Source organism: Struthio camelus, chromosome 2 (assembly GCF_040807025.1).
Source record: "Struthio camelus isolate bStrCam1 chromosome 2, bStrCam1.hap1, whole genome shotgun sequence".
In the NCBI taxonomy this organism is placed as follows: domain Eukaryota; kingdom Metazoa; phylum Chordata; class Aves; order Struthioniformes; family Struthionidae; genus Struthio; species Struthio camelus.
The window spans coordinates 173,228,370-173,254,215 of record NC_090943.1 but is presented as its reverse complement, the minus strand read 5'-3'; the positions used below and the strand labels follow the sequence as shown (position 1 = coordinate 173,254,215).

Below are 25,846 nucleotides of genomic sequence, written 5' to 3'. Positions count from 1 at the left end.
CAAAACTTTTCTCTGTGTGAGGAAGAGTGTGGCTTTGGCTGAGCAACGGAAAGTGGGGGTGCTTCGCGGGAGCTGCTCCCTGCCAAAGTCTGTCCTACCAGGTGAAGGCCGAGGTGGGCACGTCTCGCCCCCCAACCGGCAAAGCAGACCCGAGCTGTAACAACGGGGGGGATCCCTCTTGTGAAAGGAGTGATAACGTCTGTGCAAGGAGACGAGGGCAGACACCCTGTACCAAAGCCAGAGAGAGAACAGCCCTAGAAAATAGCCATGGGGAGGTGGGGTTGGAGGACACAAGGAGCAGGGGCGAGCATCCTGTGGCTCACAGATGGCTCAAGTGTCACAAGATGGGACCGGTGGGTGCAGGTCCACTGCCATGGAAATCACGAGTGGTTGGAGGGATTGGACTGGAAATCATGAGCGCTGGGAGACGCAGAGCCGCCCTTGGCTGAGCAGCTGCAACGCAGACGTCCCGGCCGCTCTTCGGTGTCAGACCACGATGGCCTGTGGCCGTGTTCACTGGTCCGGATTGGGCATGCTGGGCAGGAAGCGCTGGGCTCCCCGTTTGGGCAGGACAACAGTTTCTTTTGCAGGATGGGCTGAAGCAGTAGCCAAAATCTAGGTGCCAGGGCAAACAGTTGGTGTGGTGACTGCAAGATGATGAGCTGGGAGAAAACCGGCTCCCCGTGGGAGGGAGCAGAGCCTGATATCAGCGTGGGAATCGGCAGCCTGGATCCAGATAAACCACAAATACAAATGGGTAATACCTAAGCTTTAATTAGCAGGAAGAAGCCTTAATGAGACTGTCACAGGAAAGGGGACACTGCAAAGGCCAGGAGCAATGAACTTGCGCAGATGGTCCCAGCAATTCCCTCTGTGAGTGAACTGGGGCCATCGATACGGCGTTGGTGGGAAGCGCCTGGCAGGGCAGCGGTGCTGGCCACAGCCGGCCGTACGGAGCTGGACCAGCCCTGGGGCACACTGACCCTGGGGTCCACATGCAGCCCCCGGTGCATGGCCGGCTGCGTCCGTCAGTCCCCGGATGCTGCACCCCAGGCCGGCTGCTGTGCTCGCCCGCACGGTGCCAGGCATCGCCGGGTGGCACGTCCGCCCCGCGCTGTGCCCAGCCGTCCCACCTGCAGCCGTCCAGGCCTGCAGACACCCTGGTGCTCTGCGTGCTTTGACCCTCTGCGGTGCAGGCTATAACCCCCCAGCCCTGAGCCCCTTCCCAGCCAGTGGCTCTGCCCGCACTGGCTGCAAAGCGTGCAGCCCCACGGCTTGGGAGCACCTCCGAGCTCTGCTAGCAGCATCGTCTGGTGGAAGCTGGGGCAGGGTGAGGAGGAAAGGAAGGCTGAGGGGCTAATTGCCGTGTGGCTTTTGTCTCCGGGTGTGCGGACGAAGGGGAGAGGAGGTGGCGCTGGAAGCGCTGCCCATCGCCAGCCGGGCAGGAATGGTGCACGTGGGGCTCGGGCCAGATGTGAGCTCACCCCGGGAGAGGCCTGCTGGGGTTTTGCTGTGTGATACCTGCACCCACACATGCACAAACGCTCTTGTGCAGGTGAAAAACGGATGCTCACACTCAAGCAGAGCTGTGCACACGTTGTGTGCCCATGCAAGTGGCTGTGCACACACGCACACATGCATGTGCCTGCAGAGGTGCAGTGAGAGGCCCAACTCTGGCCCCCACCCCCAGCTCCCATCAGCACAAAAGTAGGGCCCGTGTGCACACGCTCACCTGCATGGCACCAAAGCCTCCGACCTGCTGCCACGTGCGCCCTGAGCAAGCTGCAGCCGTTTAGCCGAGTCCACACCGTGCCATTGCCTCCAGCTCCGCAGGCATCCCCACCCCGTGCTTTGCCCAGCCTGGGCAAAAGGGTCTGGAGACGAGGTGCTGAGCTGGGCAGAGGCTCTGGCGAGGGCTGCCCGGGCCGTGGGCTCCTGCCCTGTGCCCAGCAGCACCTTCCCCTGGGCATGGGGCGGCCGAGGGCCGGGTTGGGCAAGGGCTTCGTGTGGGCTGCGGGTGCACCCAGCAGGCGGGGAGACCCCCCCACATCTGCAGACAGGATCCAGAGCAGCCCAGGGACCCTTGTGCTGGTGCCGTGTCCGGGCAGCGCTGCTGCGCAGCCCCGCTGCCCCGCACCTCCTGGCTTTGCTTCCTGGGCCGGCTCCATGGCCGGGGGCGCTGGATGCAGCTGACAGAGGCTGGTGCCGGGGTTGCCAGGCGTGTTCCCCTGGCTGGGAGGGGCGGACGCGATTTCCGTGAGCGGAGAGGAATGTGCAGCGCAATTAGCGTTGGGGACCGTCCCAGGGGTGCTGACGGATGCACCGCTCCGTGGCCGGGACCGGCAGGGCTCGGCACGGCCCTCGGGGGGCGGCCGGCAGCTGCAGGGGCAAGGCGGGCTCGGCTCGCACGCGGCACCCAGGGGCGTTTGCAGGCGCTCCTCCGTGCGCACCTGGCCGGGGATGCGCAGCCCGGCACAGGCACAGGCTGGCTCTGGCACTTTTCCAGACCTGCCCCCTCTCTGGCTGGAATCTGATGCAGAAGAAATTTGTTGAGGAAAAAAATAAGGAGCGCAGAGGTGGTTTTAGGGGCCAACAGTGCGGCAACGGGACGGAGAGCCAGGTGGGCACGGCCGGCCAGCCCGCAGGACAAGGTTAAGGGAGGACGCGGCCAGGCAGAAGCCCAAACCCCGGCCGGGGGACCCAGCCGGGCTGCGGCCACCGCAGCGCACGGGGGCTGGCGCCCGTCCCCCAGCGCGGGGAGGCGTCCCGCTGCCTGGCAGGTGTCCGCGCGGAGGCGTCCCACGGAGGACCCCTCTGCCTCCCCGCGCCCGGCATCCCGGCCCCCAACGGCATCGCCGGCGGGTCCAGAGCGGGACCGGGCAGGCAGATGGCGGCACCGCTGCGGGGCCGGGCTGGCGGGCGCTGCGTGGACGCTGCTGGTGTGCGGCGGGGCCGGAGAAGCAGGGCCCGGCGCGGCCCCGCTCTGCAGCGCGGCTGGCCCGGGGCGCGGGGCGCGACGGCAGCCCGGCCCCCCGCCGCAGGCAGAGGCGCTGGCTGGGTGACGCGCAGCAGGAATCCTCGCAATGCTTTCCTCGGAAAGGAGGCCATGCGGCCCGGTGCCTACTGGCACCCGCCGCCCTCCGCCGAGCTTGCCAGCTGCTGCTCCTGCGCCTGGCGTGTCTCTGCAGGTGGCGAGCCCAGCCGCGGCGCAGCCGCCCGGCACACGGGCGGGCAGGCGGGCGGCGGGGAGCAGAGGAGCCGTGGCCCCGCGTGCCGCCGTGCGGGGAAGCGCGCGCGCAGGCTCCGGCGGTGCTTCGGACAAGCCCGGCCGTGGCACCCCTTCGCCCCAGCGCCGCGCTCGAGCGATGTGTCACAGCGCTGCTGCAGCCCTCCTGCTCCCCTCCGCGCCGCCGGTAGCCTGCGCGGACAGACAGGCTGCAGCAAGCCCCAGATGCTTATAGAAAAAGAAATCTACTCTTTATTGTGGCTGGCAGGGCCGTGCCCAGACCAGGGTTACATTCAGCTCTACTGCTGTCCGGTTAGCGGGGTGGTGGTGAACATGCGTCGGCTGGGCAGCGGAGCCCAGTGCCGGAGGGATGCTGCAGCGGGACGGGGGCTCCGGCCGCGAGGGGCCCCCAGGCCTGCCAGGGTGGGGGGCGGCCGGGGCCCCGGGCGGGCGCACGCGCCAAAGGCCCAAGGGGTGAGGTTTAGCACCAGAAAGGGGGCTCTGCATCCGGCGAGGGGCCCCGGTGCCCGGCTGCAGAGCCCCGCCACCTCCCGCCTCGCGGTGCCGGCGGCGGGCCAGGGGCTCCCCGAGCGGCGAGCGCCCGGTGCCGGGGGGAGCGGAGCGGGGCAGGGCCCTGGCGCACCCCGCGGCTGCGGGATGCTCAGCGACGCTGCACGGGGCGCCGGCGGGAGCGGGGCCGGGGCCGGGGCCGTGCCAGCCAGCGCCCCGCCGGGGGCAGTTTGGTGTGCGGCGGGTGGTGGTGGTGGGGAGGCGGGGGGTGCTTGCATATAAGCCGGGGCCAGGCCCGGCGGGACGGGTGACGGACAGACAGCTCAGCCCTCGCGCTGGGGCCGGGGGCGGCCGCCCTCGGCCGGGAGCCCCGCAGGGCGCAGCCGTGCGGGCGGCGGGGCCCGAGCCGCTTCGCCGTCCTCGGGGCGGGGGCGCACCGGGCGGGAGGGTCCTGAGCGGGGCCGGCCGAGGTGCCGGGCGGCGGCGGCGGCGGCGGGGGGGGTGCTCAGCGGCAGGGGCTGCGGCGCTCCGGCGGGGACCCGTCGGGCGGCTCTGCAGGGCAGCGCGGGGATGCGGCAGAGCGCTCGGCGCCGCCGGCGGCCCCCGCGCCCCAGCCCGGCCCCAGGGCGCGGGGCGGGGGCCCGGCGGCGGCGGGGGGCGGCCCCGCGGCTGCGCAGCCCTCACCTGGGGGCGCCGCGTCCAGGCTCTCCTCGGCCGCCGCGAACTGCAGCTCGGCGCCGTCGGGCAGCAGGGAGCCGCGGGAGCGGGGGCACCGGTCCCCGGAGCGCGTCCGCCGCAGCACGGACTGGGGAGGCAGAGGCGTCAGCGGCGGCCCGGCGGGGAGGCCGGGTGGGCGGCGGGGGCTCGGCGCCCCGGCCCTTACCTTCCTGGCCAGGGGGCTGCTGGGGGCCGAGGCGCTGCTGTAGAGGCTGAGGCTGGAGTTGGACCGGCTCGGGGACAGCACTTTGGAGGAGGGGGCCGACTGGTTCCCCGCGCACTTGGCCGCGGCGGCCCCGAAGGCATCTGGGGACAAGTACTTCTCGTTGATCTTCAGGTTGGTTCTTCCCTTCACTGGGGACGAGAGAGGCCGTGAGCCGGGCCGGCGCTGGGGGACGGGCGACGCCGCGGCCCCCCCAAGCGCCAAGCGCCCCGGCCGCGGCACGCCGCGCCGCGCCAGCCCTGCCGACCTCTGCACGGGTCGTTCTTCACCAGGAACTCGTCCAGCGCGATCCAGCCGCCGCCCACCCGCACCATGAGGGTGCTGCGCAGGATCCGCACCATCCGCAGCTGCTGCGACTCCCCGAACTGCGGAGGAGCCGGCCGTGAGGGCAGCGCCGGGGCAGGGGCAGGCGCGGGGGGCCCGAGCTGCCAGCGGGGCACCGGAGCGGGGCAGGGCTCTGCACCCTCCCAGCACGCAGGGAAGGAGCTCCAGAGTCGGAGGGACAGAGAACGGGACACTTTGGCCCCGGGGGATGCAGGAACGAGAGCAGTAGCTCAGGCTGGCTGGGCACCTCCTTGCAGCATGGGGGCTGCGTGCCCGGGGTGGGAGCAGCCCTTGGGGCGAGGGAACGGGGGGAGCGGGAGACCCCACACAGTGCAGGCCGTGTGCCCGGGGTGGGAGCAGCCCTTGGGGCGAGGGAACGGGGGGAGCGGGAGACCCCACACAGTGCAGGCCGTGTGCCCGGGGTGGGAGCAGCCCTTGGGGCGAGGGAACGGGGGGAGCGGGAGACCCCACACAGTGCAGGCCGCGTGGCCGGGGTGGGAGCAGTTCCCAGGGCGAGGGAACGGGGGGAGCGGGAGACCCCGCATGGTGCAGGCTGCGTGCCTGGGGTGGGAGCAGCCCCCGAACGAGGGAATAGGGGGAGCGGGAGACCCCACACAGTGCAGGCTGCGTGCCTGGGGTGGGAGCAGCTCCCGGAGCGAGGGAACGGGGGAGCGGGAGACCCTGCATGGTGCAGGCTGCGTGCCTGGGGTGGGAGCAGCTCCCGGGGCGAGGGAACGGGGGAGCGGGAGACCCCGCATGGTGCAGGCTGCGTGCCTGGGGTGGGAGCAGCCCCCGAACGAGGGAATAGGGGGAGCGGGAGACCCCGCATGGTGCAGGCTGCGTGTCCGGGGTGGGAGCAGCTCCTGGGGCGAGGGAACGGGGGAGCGGGAGACCCTGCATGGTGCAGGCTGCGTGCCCGGGGTGGGAGCAGCTCCTGGGGCGAGGGAACGGGGGAGCGGGAGACCCCGCATGGTGCAGGCTGCGTGTCCGGGGTGGGAGCAGCTCCCGGGGCGAGGGAACGGCCCCGCAGCGGGGCGGGAGGTGGAGGCAGGGCAGGGGAGCACTTACCCGGTACCTGTTGGCACTGATCTGCTCCACCTGGAAGCGTTTGGCACAGTTGCACTGGGCCACCTGCCTGTTCACCTGCAAAACAGCCAGCTCGGGTCTGACCCGCGGGGGCCCGCTGGCCCCCAGCCCAGCCGCCCGCCCCTCGCCTCCGCGGCAGCCCTGGCCGTACCTCGTCCTGGATCTGGTCTGCGTCAGCGGTCCTGCGCAGCGGGTCCCGGTTGGGGTGCAGGGCACTGACGAACTCATAGTAGTCGATGAAGCCATCGCCATTCAAGTCAAAGATGCTGGCCACGGCCTTCATCTCCAGGACGTTGGTGGGGAACTCTGGGGGGAGACGGAGACACTCAGGAAAGGCAGGGCGTGGGGAGACGTGCCGTGGGGCGTGCTCGTCCCCCCGTGCCCATCCCGAGCCCAGAGCTGGGTGCCCCGGGTGCACTCACTGGAGGCGAGGACGCTCTCGATGAACTCCCGCTGGCTGATGCGCCCATCCTGGTCCCTGTCGATGCCTCGGAAAACGTCCAGGACCCGGGACTTCATTTGGCCGATCCACTGCATGTAACGCTTCCGCCAGACCCCGAAGTCAAAGTGAGCAAACTCTTCCAGCTCGGAGAGGCACAGGCAGGAATTAACACCCCGGCGGGAAAGGCGTCGTGGGTCGCAAGCTTCGCCCCACACAGGACTGCGTCCAGGCTTAGCCCAGACGTGTGGCTGAATCGCTCCCAGCCCTGACCCGGCCGGGGCTGCCAGCAGGAACACCACGGTCCACCCGCTCCCACCCGGAGGGTCACGCGGGGATGGGATGCGCCCGCTCCCACCCGGAGGGGCACGCAGGGATGGGATGCGCCCACTCCCCCCGAGGGGATGCATGGGGACGGGATGCACCCGCTCCCACCCGGAGGGATGCGCAGGGACAGGATGCACCCTTTCCCACCTGGAGGGGCATGTGGGGACGGGATGCACCCGCTCCCACCCGAGGGGATGCACGGGGACGGGATGCACCCGCTCCCACCCGGAGGGGCATGCAGGGACGGGATGCACCCTCTCCCACCCGAAGGGATGCACGGGGACGGGATGCACCCTCTCCCACCCGGAGGGGCACATGGGGACGGGATGCATGGGGATGGGATGCACCTGTTCCCATCCAGAGGGGCACACGGAGACAGGATGCACCCTTTCCCACCCGGAGGGGCACGCGGGGATGGGATGTGCCTGCTCCCACCCGGAGGGATACACGGGGACGGATCTCTGGCTATGTCTGGCCCAGCCCAGCCCAGCCGAGGGGCTCCCGCTGCAGAAGAGCAGGCCAGGCACCCGAGCGTCCCGGCGGCCCCTACCTCCCGCAGGCGCTGCAGGGCCGTCTCCAGCCGGTACTGCCGGTCCAGGGCCAGGAGCCAGAGCTGCTGCCAGCGGTGCAGGAGCTGGGCCATGAGGGGCGTCTGGGGCTCCAGCCCCCCGAGCGGCACCGCCGGGGTGCCCTGCGCCTTCCCCGCACTGCGGCGCCCTGCGGCAGCCAGAGACGGAGGAGTGAGGACACGGCCCAGGGGTGCCGGGCACAGCGCGGTGCAGGGGGGACCCTTACGTGTGGCCAGCCGGCGGGTAGCCGGCGGGCCCAGCTCCGTGGCCAGCTTCCGCTTGCAGCTCTTGGTGACCTTCTCCACGTCGGGCTGCTTGCGGTTCAGCTCCTCCACGAACACCTGTGGGGCGAGTGGCGGCGGTGAGCGCACCCAGCCAGCGCCGTCAGGGTGCGCGGCTGGTGCCGGAGCGCAGCCCGCCTGCAGGACGGGCTGCCGGGATGCTCCTGTCTCAGGGACTGACCGCTGCTGGGCCCGGGCCGTGGCTGCCAGCATGGTCCTGGTGCAGCCACAGCCCCCGGGGACGCGGCGGCCGGCTGGCAGCACGGCAGGGCTGCCCAGCTGCAGCCAGGTCGGGGCGGTGGGGTGCTGCAGCGGGACGGGCTGGCCCCCGTCCAGGCAGGGAGCAGGGCCGGGGTGCCGTACCGCGTGCTGGGCGTTGAGCTCCTCCAGCTGCTCGGCGTCCTCGGGCAGCGGCTCCTGGTCCCGCAGGCTCAGCGCCTCCTCGGCCGCCGTGATCCAGTCGATGAGCTGGGCCACCTCCTCGCGCTCAGCAGCCAGGCTGGCCGTCTGGGCCTGGAGCCGCTCGCCTTGCTGCTGGGCCCAGCTCAGCACCTGCGAGCGCGGGGAGACGGGCTGGGGCTGACGGCCGACGGCAGCTCCGCGGCGCTGCTGCAGCGCTGCCAACCGCCAGTGTCCGCAGCGGTGCAGCTTCGACTGGCCACCTCGCAGCCCTCGCTCTGGGGAACAGCCAGTGTCTCCCATGGGGATCCCCAGCCCCCCTGCCTTGGGACAGGAGCACAGACCCTCCGGCCAGGTGCACGCCGACGCATGGGGCAGGAACATGGACCCCAGCCAGGTGCACACTGGCCCCTGGGGCAGGAATACGGACCTCAGCGGGGTGCATGCCTGCCCAGGGTGCACAAACACAGACCCTGGCCGGGGTCAGCTGGGGCAGGAATGGGGCAGGAACACAGACCCCCTCTGGCCCAGTGCACGCCTGCCCGTGGTGCATGAACACGGACCCCAGCCTGGTGCACGCTGGCCCGCGGGGCAGGAACACAGACCCTCCGGCCCGGTGCGCGTCTGCCCATGGTGCACAAATACGGACCCCAGCCTGGTGCACGCTGGCCCACAGGGCAGGAACACAGACCGTCCGGCCCGGTGCACGTCTGCCCATGGTGCACAAACACAGACCCTGGCCGGGGTCAGCTGGGGCAGGAACACAGACCCCCTCTGGCCCAGTGCACGCCTGCCCATGGTGCACGAACACGGACCCCAGCCTGGTGCACGCTGGCCCACAGGGCAGGAACACAGACCCTCCGGCCCGGTGCACGTCTGCCCATGGTGCACAAACACAGACCCTGGCCGGGGTCAGCTGGGGCAGGAACACAGACCCCCTCTGGCCCAGTGCACGCCTGCCCATGGTGCACGAACACGGACCCCAGCCTGGTGCACACTGGCCCGCAGGGCAGGAACACAGACCCTCCGGCCCGGTGCACGTCTGCCCATGGTGCACAAACACGGACCCCAGCCTGGTGCATGCCAGCCAGCCCGGGCCATCCTGACGGCTCTGCTCATCGTGTGCCAAGGGGTCCTTGCACCTGGCCGTGCTTCGAGCACCAGCCCTACAGCTGCCCCTGCAGCAGTGATGGACATGCCAGCTCCCAGGACCATGCTGCCACGAACGTGCTGGCGGTCTCCTGCGACGGCGCTGGGGAGGGCTGCCCCATGGGTGGCATGGTACCGCGGTTCCGACCCGACCGCTACCTCTCCACAGATCCCAATTAGATGTGGGAAGCTCTGAGCACAAAGGGCTTTGCGCATGCAAAGACACACAGAACCTGTCAGACCCGTTTGGAGAGAGCTGGGAACGCTCTTGCCGGCTACCCCGGGGCGCCAGGCGGCCTCAGAGCCTGGCAGGACTCCCAGAGCGCTGCCCTCCGGGGATGCTCCGCCACTGCTGCCATCCCGCAATCCCGCACATGATCAGCTCTGGGAACTGGGAATGAGCCCTGGCTGCTGCCACGGGAGACAACCCTTGGGTGGCACCAGGACAGGGACAGGAGCGAGGGGACGGGGTAGGACGAGGGGATGGCCGTGCTCTCGTGGGGGGGTGAGGGTCCCGTCCTGCCGGAGAGCCAGCCGAGGAAGGGGCCGAGCCTCCCCCGTGCCCGGGGCGGCACCGGTCAGGAGGGCTGCACGGAAGAGGCAGCCGCGAAGGAAGCACGTGGGGCCATGCTTGTCCGGTGCCTCTTTGCTGGGGAGGGATGGAGAGGGGCGCCCAGCTCACCTCTTGGAAGCGGCTCTTGGCCACGGTGACCCAGGATTTGATGGTGATGACGGAGTCGGGGTGGCAGGTGGAGAGGATCTCCTCCCCCAGCGATGTGATGCACTCCAGCTCCAGCTGCTGGCACTGCAGGGACTTCATCAGCTCCTGGGGGAGCACGCGGGACCTTGGCACCGGGGCACCGCAGCCCCGCGCCCCACGGAGCACCCGGACCCGAAGGATCCCCCCCATGGATGGGACAGGTGGTCAGGGCAAGTAGGGGAGGAGGGGGACTAAGAGCAGGAGGAGGGGGCCTGGGTTTGCCAAGCTCACGGTGGGAGAGGGGCCACCGGCGCTCCTTAAGGAGCCGGGAATGCTGCAAGGCCGGCTCACCCGCGCCCTGGGGCCGGCGACCGGGGCCGCAGGACGGCTCGGGGCAAGGACAGAGACCATCCTCGAGGTGGGGGCCGGCAGGGACGGGCACTGACCTGCAGCTGGTGCTGGCACTCCTGCACGGCCGCCTCCTCCTCCTCGGGGAACATGCCGTACTTGAGGGTTTTCTCGGACTCGGAGAGGCGCCCCAGGAAGGCGTGCACCAGGGTGTGAAACTCCTCTGCCTGCCGCAGCCGGCCGGCCGGGGACAACGGGGACCCGCTAGCACCCAGCTCGCGGCTGCTCCCCTTGCGGCTGCCCCCGGCCCTGGCCGGACCGAGCCCTGCAGCTCAGCGCGCAGCTCCAGGGCCCCCAGGAGAGCTGCTCGCAGCCCAGCCCCAGCCCCAGCGGGGCAGAGAAGATGCTCCTCGCCCCAGAGAGGAACTGAGGCAGAGTTTCCCCTGACCCCCATCAGCATCTCCCCATCAAGGAGGGTGGCCCCAAAACACACGGAGGCAGGAGGCACCCAGCCCTACAGCACCCTGCAGCACCTGCCCGCGATGCACAGCCTGGCACCCTGCCGCAGCAGCTTGTGACACGGCCGCGCAGAGCCCCACATGGCACCCAGCAGCACGCGGCCACCCACAGCCCGGACGCCCCACGCAGCGCCTTGCGACACCCCGTCACGCGCAGCCTCGGGCACCCGAGGCAGCAAGCACCCCGCAGCTCGGCCACGGGCAGTCCTGGGCACCGGCGCGGCACCCTGCAGCGCACGCCCCACGTGAGCGCTCTGCAACACCCAGCCACACGCAGAGCCCAGAGACCACGCGCAGCACCCTGCGACGCAGGCGTGGGCCAGCACCCTCCCCGCAAGGGTGCGCGGGCTGCCCTCTGCACAGCCCGGAGCGCCGTCCCGGGGGGCTTGGGCAACGCGCTGCCCATCAGCCGGCCCCGCCGGCACCCGCCGCTCTCACCTGCCGGAGCGACGCCTCCAGCCGGGCCTGCTTGGAGACGGAGAGCTTGCAGACCAGGTCCCAGCGGGTGCTCAGCTCCTCCATCTGCCTCTGCAGCCACTGCGAGTCCACGCTGCTGCTGCCGCGGGTCAGGTCTCTCACCGAGCGCTTCAGCATCTTGATGCAGCTGGCTCGCTTGCCCAGCTCCTTCTGGAAAACCTGGGGAAGGGCGGGCGAGGAGGGGGTGGGAGACGCTGGGGGGCCGCAGCCGCCCTGCCTGCTCCGGGGCTGAGAGCAGCGCCGTGGGGCTGCGCTGCCGTCGCTCCGGCGCCTCCCATGGGGAGTCCAGGTGCAGGGCCGGCCCGTACCCACCTTGTGCTTGTCCATGAGGTCACCGACCAGGTCCCGGTCCCCTCCGACGGGCACGTCCTCGCTGAGCTGCGGCTCAGCCCGGTACAGCCAGTCCATGAGGGCCTGCAGCGCGTCCGTGAACTTGCCCGAGAAGAGCAAGTTCTCCTCCAGCTTGTGCTGCCTGGAAGGCAATGGCCGGCGGCAATCCCCGGTGCCCCAGGCGCAGGTGCACGCGCGGATGCAGGGACGGGCCCACGCGCAGCATGGCATCGCAGCTGCCAGCACCTGGGTTCGCCAGTGGCCCGGGACGGATGCTGGCTGCAGCCTGCAGGGAGCGGTGCCCAGCAGCGAGGGCAGGAGGCCCGACGCAGGGAGAGGGGCGCCCGGGGAGGAAGGGCCGTGCAGTGCCAGCCGGCTGCAACCTGCACGGCAAGCGGGGCGTGGGAGCCCTGCCCGGCCGGCGAGATGGGGCAGCGGTGCCCGCCTCACCTCTCGACAGCCCGGCTGCACAGGGCGTCCCAGCGCTCCTTCAGCTCCCCCAGCAGCTCCTCCAGCGGCTGCAGGTCCTCGGGCAGCTGGGCTCTCTCCCGCAGCGCCCGCCCGCTCCGCAGCGTGGCCTCGTACACGGGCCGCTTGGAGCGCAGCACCTTCTGGAAAGCCTGCGGGCAGAGGGGTCAGACAGCCCAGCCGGGACGCGGACCCTTGGGATGCGGCCCCTCAGGATGCAGCCCCTTGGGATGGGACCCCTCGGGACGGGACCCCTCAGGACGCAGCCCCTCGGGATGCAGCCCCTCGGGATGTGGACCCTCAGGATGCAGCCCCTTGGGACGCAGCCCCTCGGGACGGGGTTGGCCCCGGCGCCAGCAGTGCGCTGACTCCTGCTCCCACGGCTCTGGACAGGCGTCACAGCATGCCAGCGTGCCGACACGGCTCCAGGTGCAGCCAAGGCCCCGGGTCCTGCTGGGAGCCGAGGAGCCCAAGCCAGCCGTGGCGCTGGATGGACAGGGCACAGGCCAGGGGGAGCCTCAGCAACGGGAGCGGGGCCGGGTGTCCCCTCCACCACCACCCCTAGCCCCTCCAGCTCTGCTCCCCCTGCTGCTGCCGGGACCCCTCTCCTCTCCACCAGCCCAGCAGCTCACCTTGTGCTCAGCCAGCTGGCACTTGATCTCCTCCTGGCTCGTGGCAGTGTCCTGGGGCACCTCCAAGGTCTGCTCCACCTCGTCCATCCAGTCCAGGAGCAGCCGCCGGGACTCGCTGAACTGAAAGGAAGGGGAGAGGTGTGGGGCAGGAACGTACGCACGTTGCACCGGAGCAACCGGGCTATGGGCCGGAGCAGCCCAGCCCGCACAACAAAGCAGCGTGGCCCGTGCACCGCTGCAATGCGGACCACGGGCTGCAGCAGCAAGGTCCACGTGCAGGAGCACACAGCCCCTGCACTGGAGCCCAGGGGCCAGGCCCACGCGCCAGAGCAGCACGATCCCGCATGGCAGCAGTACAGCTCCGAGGGTGGAGAAGCACGGCTCCCGCTCTGCAGCAGCCCGGGGCAGCGTGGACCACAGACCGGAGAAGCACGGCCCATGCCCCGGAGCAGCTCCCTGCGGGACCTGGGGGCCCTGGCACGGCTGCCGAGTACCTGCTTGGTGCGCTTGCGGGCCTCCTCCAGCGCTGCTCCCCGCTCGGCGGTCCGCTGCAGCACCCTGGCCAGCCGCTCCTTGGCCGTCAGCACCAGGTTCTGGATCGCAGCACCGTCCTGCTTCCTGCTGAAGTCCTTCAGGCGAGACGCAACAGCCTCCAGGCTGCTGAGCTTTTCCCCGTGAGCGTTGACCTCCTTCACCAGGGCCTGCGGGAGAGCCGGACGTAGCTGAGGGCGCACAGAGAGCCCCGGGCAGGGAGAGCCTCCGACAGCATGGTGGGAGGCAGGGGGCACAGCCCAGACCGGGGACGGGGACGGGGAGCAGTCCTTGCGGGCTGCAGAGAGAGGTCCCGGGGGAGCTGGGGGGGGGAGGCAGGGGGCACAGCCCAGACCGGGGACGGGGACGAGGAGCAGTCCTTGCGGGCTGCACAGAGATGTCCCGGGGGAGCTGGGGGGGGGGATGCCCTGCCTGTGCATGCTAGGGCCGTGCGGGGCGGAGGGCTCGGCGCCCGCGCCAGGCTGCTGCTCCCGCGCTCACCTTGTGCTCCTGGATCTGCGCGGTGACGGTGTCCAGCACGAAGCTGGGCGGCGCGGGGGAGCCGAGGGTCTCCTCCGCCCGCCCCATCCAGCGCAGCAGGTCCTGCATGGTGCCGTGAAACTCGGTGGCGGCCGTCAGCCCCTCCGCCAGGCGCTCCTGCGAGCGGAGGCAGGCGCTGACGGAGACGGCGGCGCGACGCCCGCAGCCCCCGCAGCCGCTGGCGGGCAGGGGTTGCTGGCCCCCGGGCGGGCAGCACGCCCCCCGCCCGCCCACCTTCCTCTCCTGGGCCTCGGCGTAGACGCTCTCCCACTTCTGCTCCAGGATGCGGAGGCTGTGCTCGGTGCTGCAGGGCCGCGCGGCGCGGCAGGAGGCCAGCAGACGCTGCAGCCGGTCCCGCACGCTGTCGTACGTGTGCTGCTTCGACTCCATCTCCTTGCACAGCTCCTGCCGAGAGGCGGCGTGGCAGCCCCGGGGCGTTACCGCTCGGCGCTGCTGCCCCGGGGCGGAGGGACGGGGGGGCTCCGGCTCTGCCCCGGGGGTCGGCGCGGGGTGGGGGACGGGGTGCAGGAGGGCTCCGCCGGGGCCGGGAGCGCAGGGAGGGCAGAAGGGCCCGCGTCTCAGCACGGAGCGGGGCGGATGCGGGGACACGTCCAGCCCCGCGCTCCCGGGGCGCGTGGAGGCGCTGCAGCCCGGGGGAGCGCGGGGCGGCCGGCACAGCCCCGGGGCTCACCAGGTGTGCGGTGAGCTTCTCTTTGGTGGTGTCCGGGTGGCCCCAGGTGGGCTTGGAGAAGAAGAGCTGCAGCTCCACGTGCTCCAGCCACTGCAGCAGCTCCGTGATCTCCAGCGTGATGTCCTGCACCTGGCGGGAGGCGAGGGCCGAGGCTCAGGGGCGCCCCCCGAGCAGGGCGCGCGGCGGCAGCGGAGTCCCCGAGGTGCGGCGTCCCCGAACCTGGCTGAGGTTGTTCTCCAGCTCCAGCTGGCGGCTCTCGGTCTCGCTCTGCACCACGTCCCAGTGCTGGTTGAGCTGCTGCAGGCTGCGCTGGAGCCCCTCCACGCTCTCCCCCAGGCTGGAGAGCAGCAAGCCCTGCCCGGCCTCATTGACGGACTGCACCGTGCGGGCATGGGACATCACATCGTTCCTCAGCACCTGCGAAGGCGCGCACTGCCCGGTCACGGCCGGACGGGCACCAGCTCCCCCCTTGCCACCCCCCTGCCTGCACCCGCGGCGCCCGCAGGGCCCCCTGCGCGGCAGGGGATGGCACGGCACGCGCAGGCTCGTCTCGGGGAGCGGCGTGCCAGGAGGATGGGGACCTGCCGGCGAGGGCCGCGGGGCGCTGGGGCCGGGCTCACGCGCTCGCAGCACCTTGCAGCGCGGTGCCGCCTGCGTCAGACGACGCGCCAGCGTGCCCGGGCAGAGCGGGGCTGGCTGCAGCCCTCGCTGCCTCCCCGCAGACGCGGAGACGACTCATTCCTTCCATGCTGTCACCGCGGGAGGAGACACGTTCTCACGCTGCCCGCCCCGAACCGCTGTGCCCTCACCCCTCGCCATGGGGCAGGGCAGCGCCTGGAGCAGGGGACAGGAACGGGGCCAGGCAGCACGCCGCAGCTATGGGGCAGGAGGACCGCAATGTGGGGCTGGGCTGTGCAATGGGGCTGGGCTGCCTCCCTACAGGCAGGGCCATGCCATGGGCTGGCCCGTGCGGCCACGGCTGGGCTGTGCCTTGCCCCCGCGTGACCGTGCCCAGGAGCTGAAATGTGCCACGGGGTCGGGACACGCCGCTGCAGGACCGTGCTGTGGGGCTGGGCTGCATCCCCGCAGCAAGAGGGGCTGGGGCCGCGCAGCCCTCCCGCTGCTCTAAACCGGGGGGACCCAGGCCGCGTCCTGCCCGCTGCCACAGGACGGATCCTGCCACCAGCACCCGACCCCTGGCACCCACGCAGCCGATGGCCAGGGCAAGCAGGCTGGGCACCCCTGGGATGCGGCGTGCAGGCAGCCCTGGCTGGCTGCCGCCCTCACCTTGTGCTTGGCCAGCTCGATCTCGCAGCTCTGCAGGTCGAGGCGCAGCAGGGTCGGGCCCTGCAGCTGCTCGGAGGTGCGGGACAGCCACTGCAGCAGCTCCTCCAGCTGGTGCTGGAACTGCCCCAGGCCCAGGAGAGCCGCCTCCAGCTGGTGCTGTGCGAGGGAAGGGGCAGGATGGGGCACCCGCCTGGCAGGGGACACGGCCAGCCCTGGCCAGGCACCCAGCGCCTGCGCAGCACCACGCACCCAGCACCCCCACGGCACCACGCACCCACTTTGCTGCAGCTCTCGCCCCATGCCCATGGCAGAACTGAGGCACCAGCAGCTCAGGCACCATCACCACCTCCCAGAGACCCCCCTGATCTCCCCCCATACCCATGAGGACGGCACCCACCCCAGCACAGGCCAGACCAGGAGTGACCTCGCACTGGCCGAGGCCCCCTCGCCTACCTGGCGACTGACTATCTCCTCCTCGAGGCGGTCCCAGCGCTGGCGGAAGTCGCTGAGCGGCGCTGGGGGTTCTCCGTGCCCGGCGCTGCCCAGGCCAGCCTGGTGCCGCAGACTCTCCACGTCCACCTTGCACTGGTAGAGCTCCCTCTTGAACTCCTGTGGGGACAGCTATGAGCAGGGCCACCTGCAAGCCCTGGCCCCATGCACGAGCCTGTGGGCCTGCTGCGCCCCCAGGCAGGCATGGCTTGACTTGACATGGCCCAGCATGGCCCAGCATGGCATGACATGGCACTGCACATTGTGGCATGCATGGCAGAGCCGGGTGCAGCATGGCATGACATGGCACAGCATGGCACAGCTTTGCACAGCATGGCACAGCATGGCATGGCTTGGCACAGTACGGCACAGCAGAGCTTTGCACAGCATGGCACAACTTTGTACAGCACAGCATGCATGCATGGCAGAGCTGGGTACAGCATGGCTTGGCACAGCACAGCACAGCATGGCATGGCTTTGCACAGCAGGGCTTTGCACAGCAGGGCACAGCATGGCATGCATGGCAAAGATGGGTACAGCATGGCATGGCTTGGCACAGCACAGCATGGCATGACATGGCTTGGCATAGCATAGCTTTACACAGCATGGCATGCATGCATGGCAGAGCTGGGTACAGCATGGCACGGCACAGCTTGGCGCAGCATAGCTTGGCACGGCACAGCTTTACGCAGCACAGCACAGCATGGCTTTGCACCGCTTGGCACAGCTCCTCACGGCTTGGCACTGCGCAGCCAGTGCGGTGTACCTGCCCTCTCCCGGGCCCGGAGCTCCTCCTCGTGGAGAGCGCGGGGCCCTGCTTGTTTGGGGCGGTTTTGGAGCAGCCCCACACCCTGCTGTGCACGTGGGTGACCCTGGGCCAGGGGCTCAGCCACCCCACACCGACCACAAGCGGGTGCCCTGGAGGCACCAGCGCCAGCCAACACGCCACCTTCTCACCCCGCTGCTGGGAAATGCCCCAAGCGCCCCTGGCTCAGCCCCTCGGAGCCGTCCCGTGCCTCCCCCCGGGCTTGGGGCTGCATCCTGCTGCACGACCCACCTTGAGCTCCGCCAGCTGCTGCTGCACCATGTCCAGGTCGCCGCCGACGAGGAACTCCTCCGCGATGCGCAGCTCGGCCGTGTCCAGCCACTCGAACAGCCGCTGGGACGGAGAGGGCCGCGGGGTCAGGGGGCAGGAGGGTCCCGGGCCTCCGCTCTGTCCCCAGCCCGTGCCAGACATGCCCCACCACCAGCCCCACGGCAGTGCCAGCCGGTCTCCCGCACACAGCCATGCCCAGGGACAGCCCTGGCCTCCGCACGGCCCCTCGAGGCTGCTGCCCAGGCAGCCCCTGGCAGGGCTGTGAGCCACGGGTCCCGCGCGCCCCACACCTGCATGGTCTCCTGGTAGCTGAGGGAGGCCTGGAGCTGCTCCTCAAGGCGGGCGTACCGCTCCGTCCACACCTTGTTCAGGCTGTGCCAGGAGGAGTAGAGCTGCGGCCGGGCGCGAGGGTCAGTGGCACCGCCGCGGGGCGCGAGCAGCAGTGGCACGCGCTCCCTCCTGCAAGGACACCAGCCCAGGACCCCCACCCTGAGGCTGTCCGGGCACCCACCCTGGAGGCTCCCCAGGACCTCCATCCCTGGCTCCCTGGGACATCCACCCCAGGGCTCCCTGGGCACCTACCCATGGCATCCCCCCCCAGCTTATCCACCCTGGGGGCTCCCCGGACCCCCAACCTGCAGCTCCCCAGGATACCCACCCTGGGGGCTCCCCTGACCCCCAACCCGCAGCTCCCCAGGATACCCACCCCGGGGGCTCCCCTGACCCCCAACCTGCAGCTCCCCAGGATACCCACCCTGGGGGCTCCCCGGACCCCCAACCCGCAGCTCCCCAGGATACCCACCCCGGGGGCTCCCCTGACCCCCAACCTGCAGCTCCCCAGGATACCCACCCCGGGGGCTCCCCCGACCCCCAACCCATGGCTCCCCAGGATATCCAGCCCGGGGGCTCCCCAGACCCCCAACCCCCAGCTCCCCAGGATACCCACCCTGGGGGCTCCCCCAATCCCCAACCTGCAGCTCCCCAGGATACCCACCCTGGGGGCTCTCGGGTGCAGGGTCCCGGGAACAGGGTCCAGCAGTAGCTGAGCTCCAGGGATGCCCTGTCCTCATGTGCCCTGTCCCCACGAGCAGCACCCCGCACCCGCCACGGGGCGGACCACCCCGTCGGGGCACTTACATCGTCCAGGCTCTTGGTGACATCGGGCTTGTCGGGGTCCCCGCAGGAGGACATCAGCTCCACGCCCAGGATGCCCAGCGTGTCCAGGTCGCCCTGCAGGGAGTCGATCTCCTCCCGCAGCGCCTGCGGGTGGGACGGGGCTCAGCCCTGCTGTGGTCAGTGGGGGGCCGGCGGGACCCCCGCTCCCGGGCCAGTGCGGGCCAGCGGGCCCCCTCGCTGCCCTGGTACCTGCATGGTGCGGAGGCGCGAGCGGATGGACTCGGGCTCGACACTGGTCTCCTCCAGGCCCAGCACCAGCTGCTGGGTGTCGCTGAGCGTCAGGGCCAGGTCGGAGAGGCCGTGCCAGAAGCGGTCGGCCAGCGCCAGCAGCTCCCGCAGCCAGCGCTCCTGCTCCTCGCACCGGCCCCGCAGGCAGCCCCACTGGGACAGCAGCTGTGCCGTGCGCTCCTGGATCACTGCGGGGAGGGACGGGGCTGGGCCTGGGGGGCTCTCGGGGCACCGGCGGGGACCAGGCACCCCCAGCCCTGTGTGTGAGGACACGGCTCCCCGCTGGGGACCCGCTCCCATGCACGCACATGCACCCGTGGGGCCATGCCTGCATCTGCGTGGGGCTGGGGGTGCAGGTACCTTTTGCTGCAGCGTCCGAGTTTGCTGCCTGCATGCTGGCTAGCAGCTCGGTGCCCTGCACCTGGACGGTCTCCAGTGCCACCCCCAGCTTCTCCAGCTCTGCCAAGGCCAGGCTGTTTTCGCGGATCTGCTCCCGGAGGTGGGCCACGTCGCCACGGACGGCCGGCGGGGTCTGCAGGCGGCTCTGCAGCCGCTCCAGGCACTCCAGCAGCAGGTCCATGCGCTCGGTCAGCTGCGGACGGTGCAGCAGGACCAGGCTGGTCACTTCAGGGAAAGCCCTGGGGGATGCTATCCCCCCCGGTGCTGGCCCTGTACCTGGCTGTAACGCGGGAGGGCATCTTCCAGCAAGGCAGCTGCCTGGCGCACGCGCTCACGGATGCGGCCGTACTGCTCCTCAGCCTCCTGGTAGTGCTGCTGGAACGGGGCGCCCTGCTCCGGGCTCAGCTCCACCAGCTGGGACGAGATGCGCTGGAGCTTCCCCATGAGCGGCCGGTGCTCGGCAATCGCCTCCCGCAGGCACTGAGGGCAGAGGAAGGGCAGTGGGAGCCAGCGAAGCCCGGGGCCGGCACGCATGGGGACGGGTCCCGGCGTGGCCCAGGGCTGCCCGTGCCGTGGCAGGTCTGACCCTGCGCCCAGGCCCCGGTTCTGCTCCGGATGGACGGTGCTCGTGCGTGCCAGCTGCCCCCAGCCGCGTGGTCCTGCAGCAGTGCTCCCTGCCCTTTGCCCCCTCCAGCTCCACCCGGCTGCGCCTCCCTCTGCCGGGGTCTCCCGCATCCCCTCTGCACCTCCCCTGGCTCTCCCCCTTCCCCTTCTTCTTGCCTTTGGCTTTGCCTTCACCTTCACCACCCCCTTTGCCTTTGCCTTCCCGTGCCCCGGCTGGGGCCGTCCCAGCCCCTCACCTGCAGCAGCGCTTGCTGTTCCTTGAAGGCCTCATAACTGATGGCGTTTGGGGAAAGCTGCACCCCTATGACCTGCGTCTCCTCCAGCCAGGGCAACAGCTCGTCGTGGGCCTCGGAGAACTGGGCCAGCAAGGACTGGGTGTGCTCCAGCTGCACGGCACAGGCCCCGCTCCGCAGGAAGAGCTGCTCCGCGCGCTCCCGCAGCGCCTGCACGGAGGGCTGCGGAGACACCGGCTCACCTGGGGCAGGCGCACCAGGGCATCCTGCTGTGGCCAGGCTGAGGACACGGCCACGGCCCTTCCCCAGAGGGACCCCGGTTCAAACTGGCCTCAGCCCAGGAACATCGCACGCAGCACTTGTGCAGCTCCAGGCGCGTGCAGCGGGCGGGCTGGTCCTGCCCAGCCCGTCCACGTGGGCTGCTGCACCGCGGAGCTGAGGAGCCCCTGGCTGGGCAGCGCCAGCACCCAGACGGCTGCTCACCTGGAGGTGCTGCTGCAGGAGCTCGGGGCAGGACTGGAGCAGCGGGTCCGAGATCCCCAGCAGACGCTCCACCAGTCCCCGGTGGTGCAGGATCTCAGCAGAGAGCAGCTGGAAGACAGAGGCAAGAGGTGCCAGGTCCCGGGTGGCAGCCCGTTAGCACCAGGGAGCAGCGTGCACAGCTGCCGGGGAGCTTAGCCACGTGCACCAGCACCCAGGAATATAGACACCAGGAGAGACCCGTTGGCTGGCCAGTCCTCTGCCAGCCCAGACATCCCTCTGATGGGATGAGCAGCCAAGCCCCAGCTGCTCTCCGTACCCTGATCCCCAGAGAGTGCTCCTGTCCAGGCAGGTGCAGCTTGGGGAGCACACGTGCAGGCCAGGCCCAAGGACAGACCTCACCAAGCCTGGAGCTTTGAAGACTTCACTTGCTGCTCCCTGCACCCAAGAGCTGCCCCCAGGGCTTTCCCTCTTGTGGCTAAGCTGTGTTGACCACCACACTTTGCCACTTTGCATTTGCGTGACTTTTGACATGAGATGGGGAGTGGGAGTCTGAGGGAGGGCCATTGATGCACAGGAATCGGGGTGCACACATGCAGGGTGGGTGTGCACGGCGGCCGCTGGGGCACGCAGGGGTTGGGAAGCTGCAGAAGGATGCGGGGAAGGGAGGAGGCCAGCAAGTCCGCGCACATGTGTGATTCAGTCCGTGCGTGCACAGCGGGAGCGCAGCGCGGTGGGGACATGAACCCAGCATCCCTGGTGCTCGCTGTGTTTGCTGCTGGCTGCCGCTGGAGGTGCAGGACACCTGCAGGGTGCACCCCACACAGCCCGCTGCGCCCCAGAGCAGCCCTGCGTACCCACCTTCTGATCGGAGAGCTGTGCGCGGAGGGCCTGCGCGTCCAGCTGCACCTGGCTGATCTCCTCTAGCCGCCCACCGAGCCCAGCCAGGTGGGCGAGTTCGGAGTCCAGGATCTGCTCGAACTGCAACAGGGACAAGAGCCGTCAGCCCGGCTGGGAGACACGGCACGTGGGCTGCGGATGCCTCTCCAGGGCACAGCCTCCTTAGTGCGTCTGCTGCTGGTTACAGCAGGACCTTCCTCCCCAGGGTGGGCACAGACCCCATGCAGCAGTGTCCCTCCAGCCCCTTCTCCTCCGTGTCTCCCACCCCACGCAGGTGGCAATGTCCCAAGTCATGGGGCTGGGGGGGTTGGAGGGGACACAGGGGGATGGTCCCCAGGGCCCCCCCATCCTGCACCTTTTCTCTGTCGCTTGTGCTGACCACGAGCGCCTGGTCGCCATGCTGGCTGTCCCAGGAGGCCAGCTCCTTCTCCATGCGGCCCAGCCAAAGGGCCAGGTCCTCCTGGGCAGTGCCCACGCGGGACGAGGCCTCCAGGGTCTGCTCCAGTCGGTGCATGGTGTCGGCGCTGCTCTGGCCCACGATGAGGTACCGCATCCTCAGGGACTCCATCTTCTCCTGCGCCAGCTGGGCCTCCTCCCCTGCGGCAGCACGGCAGGCGGCCAGCATCAGCGCTGGCGGCGGGGCCAGTGCCTGCCCACCCACGCCTTCGCCCCTCCTCGGCAGGCGTGCATGCCCGGCACGCTGTCCTGCTCTTCCCCAGACCTGTCCCTCCTCTGCTCCCAGCTGCCAGACCTGCTGGGAGGGAGGTGCAACCCCCCGTCCGCTCCCGGCCGAGCCCCGGTCTCGCTGCGCCTCCTGCCCTCCCGGCCCCCTTCCCCGTCCGACGCCCCGGGAAAGGCATGGCCCGAAGCGGCTGCTCCTGGAGCCGCCGGCAGCACGGGCAGCCCGCCGGGGAGCGGAGCCGCCCCGAGGACGCCCGGGTTGCGCGAGCTGGAGCGAGGGCTCTGCCTTGCTCCCAGCACGGCTCTTTGTGCTCGCCCTCTCCCGCACGCCCCGGCGCCAGCCCTGGCCGGGGGTGCCCGCAGCCGTGGCGCAGAGCCGGCAGTGCCGGGGCGGAGGGCCAGCGCTCCCACGTCGTTTCCCCACTTGCCTGTCACCATCTCCAGCACCCGCTGCCCGCTCTCCAGGGCCCCTTCCAGCTCTCCCAGCCGGGTGCGAATCTCCTCGCAGAGGCCCTGCGCGAGAGGGTCTCGTGGCAGCGGCTGCCGCGGGCGCTGCGCTCCCCGTCCCCCCCCGGGCTCCTCTCTCCTGCGCCGGCGGCACCCAGCCTGCTCCGTGCCCAGGCTCCCGGCTCTGCCCGCCTCTCTGGTGCCCCGCTCCTCCTCCCTCCCCGTGCGCCGCAGGCAGCGCTCACCCCACCATGCTGCCTGATCCTGTCCCGGCCCCGGCCCCGGCCCCGGCCCCGGCCCCAGCCCCTACCTGGATCTGCCGGTGGGCGTCCTGCAGGCGGCCGACGCAGCCGTCGGCTCTCCAGAGCTGGGCCAGCTGCCGCTCCGTGGCGCCGAGCCACTCCTGGAAGGGGTCCACCGCCTCCTGGAAGCCCTGGGCGGCCGGCAGGACGCGCTCCAGGCAGCCGTGCCTGCCGGGGCGGCCGGTGAGGCGGCAGCCAAACGGGCCCCTTCCCCGGGCGTCATAGGGGCCAGGCACCGGGAACGCCTGCCCCGGCCCCCCGGCTGGGGGCCAACCGCATCGCAGCCCCTGCATCCGAGGGTGGCCTCTTCCCACCCGTCCCAGGCAGCGCCGGGAGCATCCCAAGGACAAACCGCAGGTGCCCGGGCTGCGGGCATGGCTTCGGCCCTGCAAGGGGAGGGGACCTGGGGACGCGGGACGGAGGCAGCCCCTGCCAGCCCCGCATCCAGCCCTGCTCCATGGCGCCGCTCCGGCTGCCTGGCCCCGGGGCGCACAAAGACACGACGCTTTGCAGAGCGCCGTGCCCGCGGCAAGGACGGTGCCACACGCCGTCCCGCAAACCACACCGGCTCGGGTACGGCAACGCCGGGGGCACCCGAGCAGCACGGAGCTCGCCACCCCGTCCCAGCGTCCTATCCCAGCTGCAGGGCGGTCCGCAGGGCACGGAGCGGCCGCGGCGCGTGGGACGGGGCAGCCCCGGGGACACGCCGCGGCGCGGGGCCGGGGTGCTGGCAGGGAGCCGTGCTGCACCCTGCGGGCAGCGCTGCACGCAGGGGCGCCGCGGGGACCCGGGAAGGGTCTGTGCGTGCGGGGATGGAGCTGCCAACCCAAAGGCAGAGGTCTCAGCCCCGACCCACCTGGCTTCGGCCTCCTGCATCAGCTTGCCCCACTTCTCCCCCAGGCTGAAAAGGCTGCTGGTCTCCTCCGGCGCCTCTGTCCCAGCACTGTGCGCCGGAGGCGGCGGTCTGTCCTGCAGGACGTGCTCCACTCGCGGCCGACGCTCCTCCAGGAGCCGTTTCAGGAGCTGCAGAGATGGGGCATGGGCTAGGCCCGGCACTGTCCCGGGGATGCTCCGCGGAGCCGTCGGCTTTGCCTGCGCGCCGCAGCCTCCCCGGCCCCGCAGCACCAGGCACCGTCCGAAACCCCCGGCGCGGAGAGGACCAGAGCCAGGGTGGGATACGAGCTGCAAGGGGCCCAGGAGGTCCCGGCGCCCGGCCCCCTCCTTCCGCACCACATCCAGCACGGGCGGCTCGGAGAGCGGGCAGCGCGCGGGACGGCCGCTCTGCCCCTCGCTGCCCACTCCCGGCCCGTAATCCCCGGCTGGAGGCCGGCGCGGGCGGGCGGCCGAGCCCAGGGATTTGCTCACCTTCTGCTCCTCCAGCTGGGCCTTCACCACCTTCACCTCCGAGGAGGGCGGCTTCTGGTTGCTCACCAGCTCCTCCATGTCCGCCACCCAGGCCAGCAGGCTCTCGAGCGTGTCCTGGGCTCGCTCCGCGCCGGGGGCGTCCTCCAGGACGGGCACGGCCCGCGGGGCCGCCTGCGAAGGAGACGTGGCTGAGCCGCCCGGGACTGCGCTGCCCCCGCAGGGGCCCGGCCGTGGGGCCGCCGTGGGGCCGGGGCGCGCGTCCCCGGGACGCCCTGCCCGGGGGCCCGGCCCCCAGCGCCCTGCCAGCCCCGCGGGCCGGGCAGGCTCCCCGCAGACCTGCGCTCGCTCCTCCAGGCCGAGGACCCGGCGCCACCCGCGGGTGCCCGGAGCGGGCGCCCTGCACCGCCGCCAGCCTGCAGCACCCCGAGGGCAGCGCTGAGCCCCGCAGAGGGGACGGGGTCGGCTGCAGCCCCCCGGCGCCCGCCGGCAGGCACGCGTGCACCAGCCCCGGCCCCGGCCGAGGCTTGCTGCGGCCGAGGGGTCCCGCGGTCACCTCGGCGGGGTCCGGGCGGCCGGCGCGGCCGCCGGCGGCCGGCTCCCCCGCGCGCTCCGTCAGCACCGTCACCGTCCGGGTGACCAGCGGCTCGCCGCCCTTCTCGCCGGCCGGGTACTCGGTCACCTCCACGATCTCCGTCACGATCGTCTCCGTCACCTCCGTCACCTCCGTCACCTCGCGGGTGGCCACGGGCTTCCAGGACCAGGCGGCCCTGGGGGCGCTGGCCCGGGGGGGGGTCCAGGCGGCGCCCCCCGCCTCGCCGGGGCCCCGCAGCAGGACGCAGGCCGCGCTCCCGTTCTGCACCGCCGCCTCCGAGCTGCTGCGCTGCAGCAGGGGGCTGCCGGGCCGGCTCCGGGCGTCCCCGGCCGCCGGGCTCCAGCCGTTCTCCATCACCGCCGGCAGCGCCGGCCACTTGTCCGGGGCCCCCGGCCCGGCCTCTGTGCTGCTCCTGCCGGACAGCGGCTCCGCGTCCGGCCCAGGGTCCCGGAGCGGCGGCTCCCGCAGGAGCTCCTCCGGCCGCCGGCTCTTCTCCCCCAGGCAGCTGGGCCTGCTCACCGAGTTCCCCATGGCGCGGGGCGCGGTGCCAGCCCCCGGATCAAATCCCCGCCTGGAAGGAGCCGGGAGCACGGCGTTATCCGAGCCGCCGCGGGGCCGTGCGGCCGCCCACCTCCGGCTCCGCGCGCCGCGGGGCGAAGCTGGCTCCCGGACCCCCGGACCCTCGCCTGCGCCCCCCGCGGCGCCCCAACTCCTGCCAGGCGTCGGGGGGCTCCCGGGCCCCCGAGCAACGGGCTGGCCAGAGGGCAGGCAGGGACGAGGTGCCGGCGGCCGCCCGGGGCCGGGCGGGCGCGGGGAAGGGACCCTGGGGATTTCTGGCTGTGCCACGCTCGGCCGCGGCGCCCGTCCCCGTGCGGCAAGCCCCGTCTCATTAACCAGAAATGCAAATGAAGGGTACCGGGAGGCAGCGCGGGGCACCCGGCAGACAGGCAGATGCTCCCAACCAGCATCGCTTTGTGCCATTAGATTAACTCCGAGGCAAGCGGAGCCGGGAGAAAAGAGCCATCTGTCTGCAGGGCCCTGACAAAGGCGGCCCCGGGGAGC

General features: G+C 71.4%; 1 protein-coding gene across 1 annotated transcript; it reads right to left on the bottom strand.

Moving 5' to 3' along the window:
* Positions 1 to 754: 754 nt before the first annotated feature.
* Positions 755 to 18,811, bottom strand: LOC104142027 (microtubule-actin cross-linking factor 1, isoforms 6/7-like). Its single transcript, XM_068933677.1, has 27 exons — positions 18,723 to 18,811; positions 18,495 to 18,617; positions 17,648 to 17,729; positions 17,319 to 17,420; positions 16,226 to 16,381; positions 15,773 to 15,928; positions 14,705 to 14,902; positions 14,486 to 14,614; positions 14,029 to 14,199; positions 13,756 to 13,911; positions 13,218 to 13,424; positions 12,724 to 12,843; positions 12,074 to 12,243; positions 11,606 to 11,765; positions 11,255 to 11,452; positions 10,397 to 10,525; positions 9,933 to 10,076; positions 8,066 to 8,254; positions 7,648 to 7,762; positions 7,403 to 7,569; positions 6,509 to 6,671; positions 6,238 to 6,392; positions 6,069 to 6,143; positions 4,924 to 5,041; positions 4,620 to 4,807; positions 4,421 to 4,541; positions 755 to 2,530 (listed from the first exon to the last, which is right to left on the bottom strand). The coding sequence occupies exons 2-27, from the start codon at positions 18,515 to 18,517 to the stop codon at positions 1,029 to 1,031; spliced, it is 5,094 nt and encodes a 1,697-aa protein (XP_068789778.1). The 5' UTR covers positions 18,518 to 18,617; positions 18,723 to 18,811; the 3' UTR covers positions 755 to 1,028.
* Positions 18,812 to 25,846: the final 7,035 nt, after the last annotated feature.

What these genes read in the sequence shown, in the direction of transcription:
- LOC104142027 (XM_068933677.1), bottom strand. Translation starts at nt 18,517, where the DNA reads ATGTCACCAAGAGCCTGGACGAT. An exon ending in AGTGCCAGCACCAGCTGCAG is followed by an intron (nt 10,077 to 10,396) that starts GTCAGTGCCCGT and finishes GTGCTCCCCCAG; the next exon opens with GAGCTGATGAAGTCCCTGCA. An exon ending in CCAAGAGCCGCTTCCAAGAG is followed by an intron (nt 8,255 to 9,932) that starts GTGAGCTGGGCG and finishes CCGCGCTCGCAG; the next exon opens with GTGCTGAGCTGGGCCCAGCA.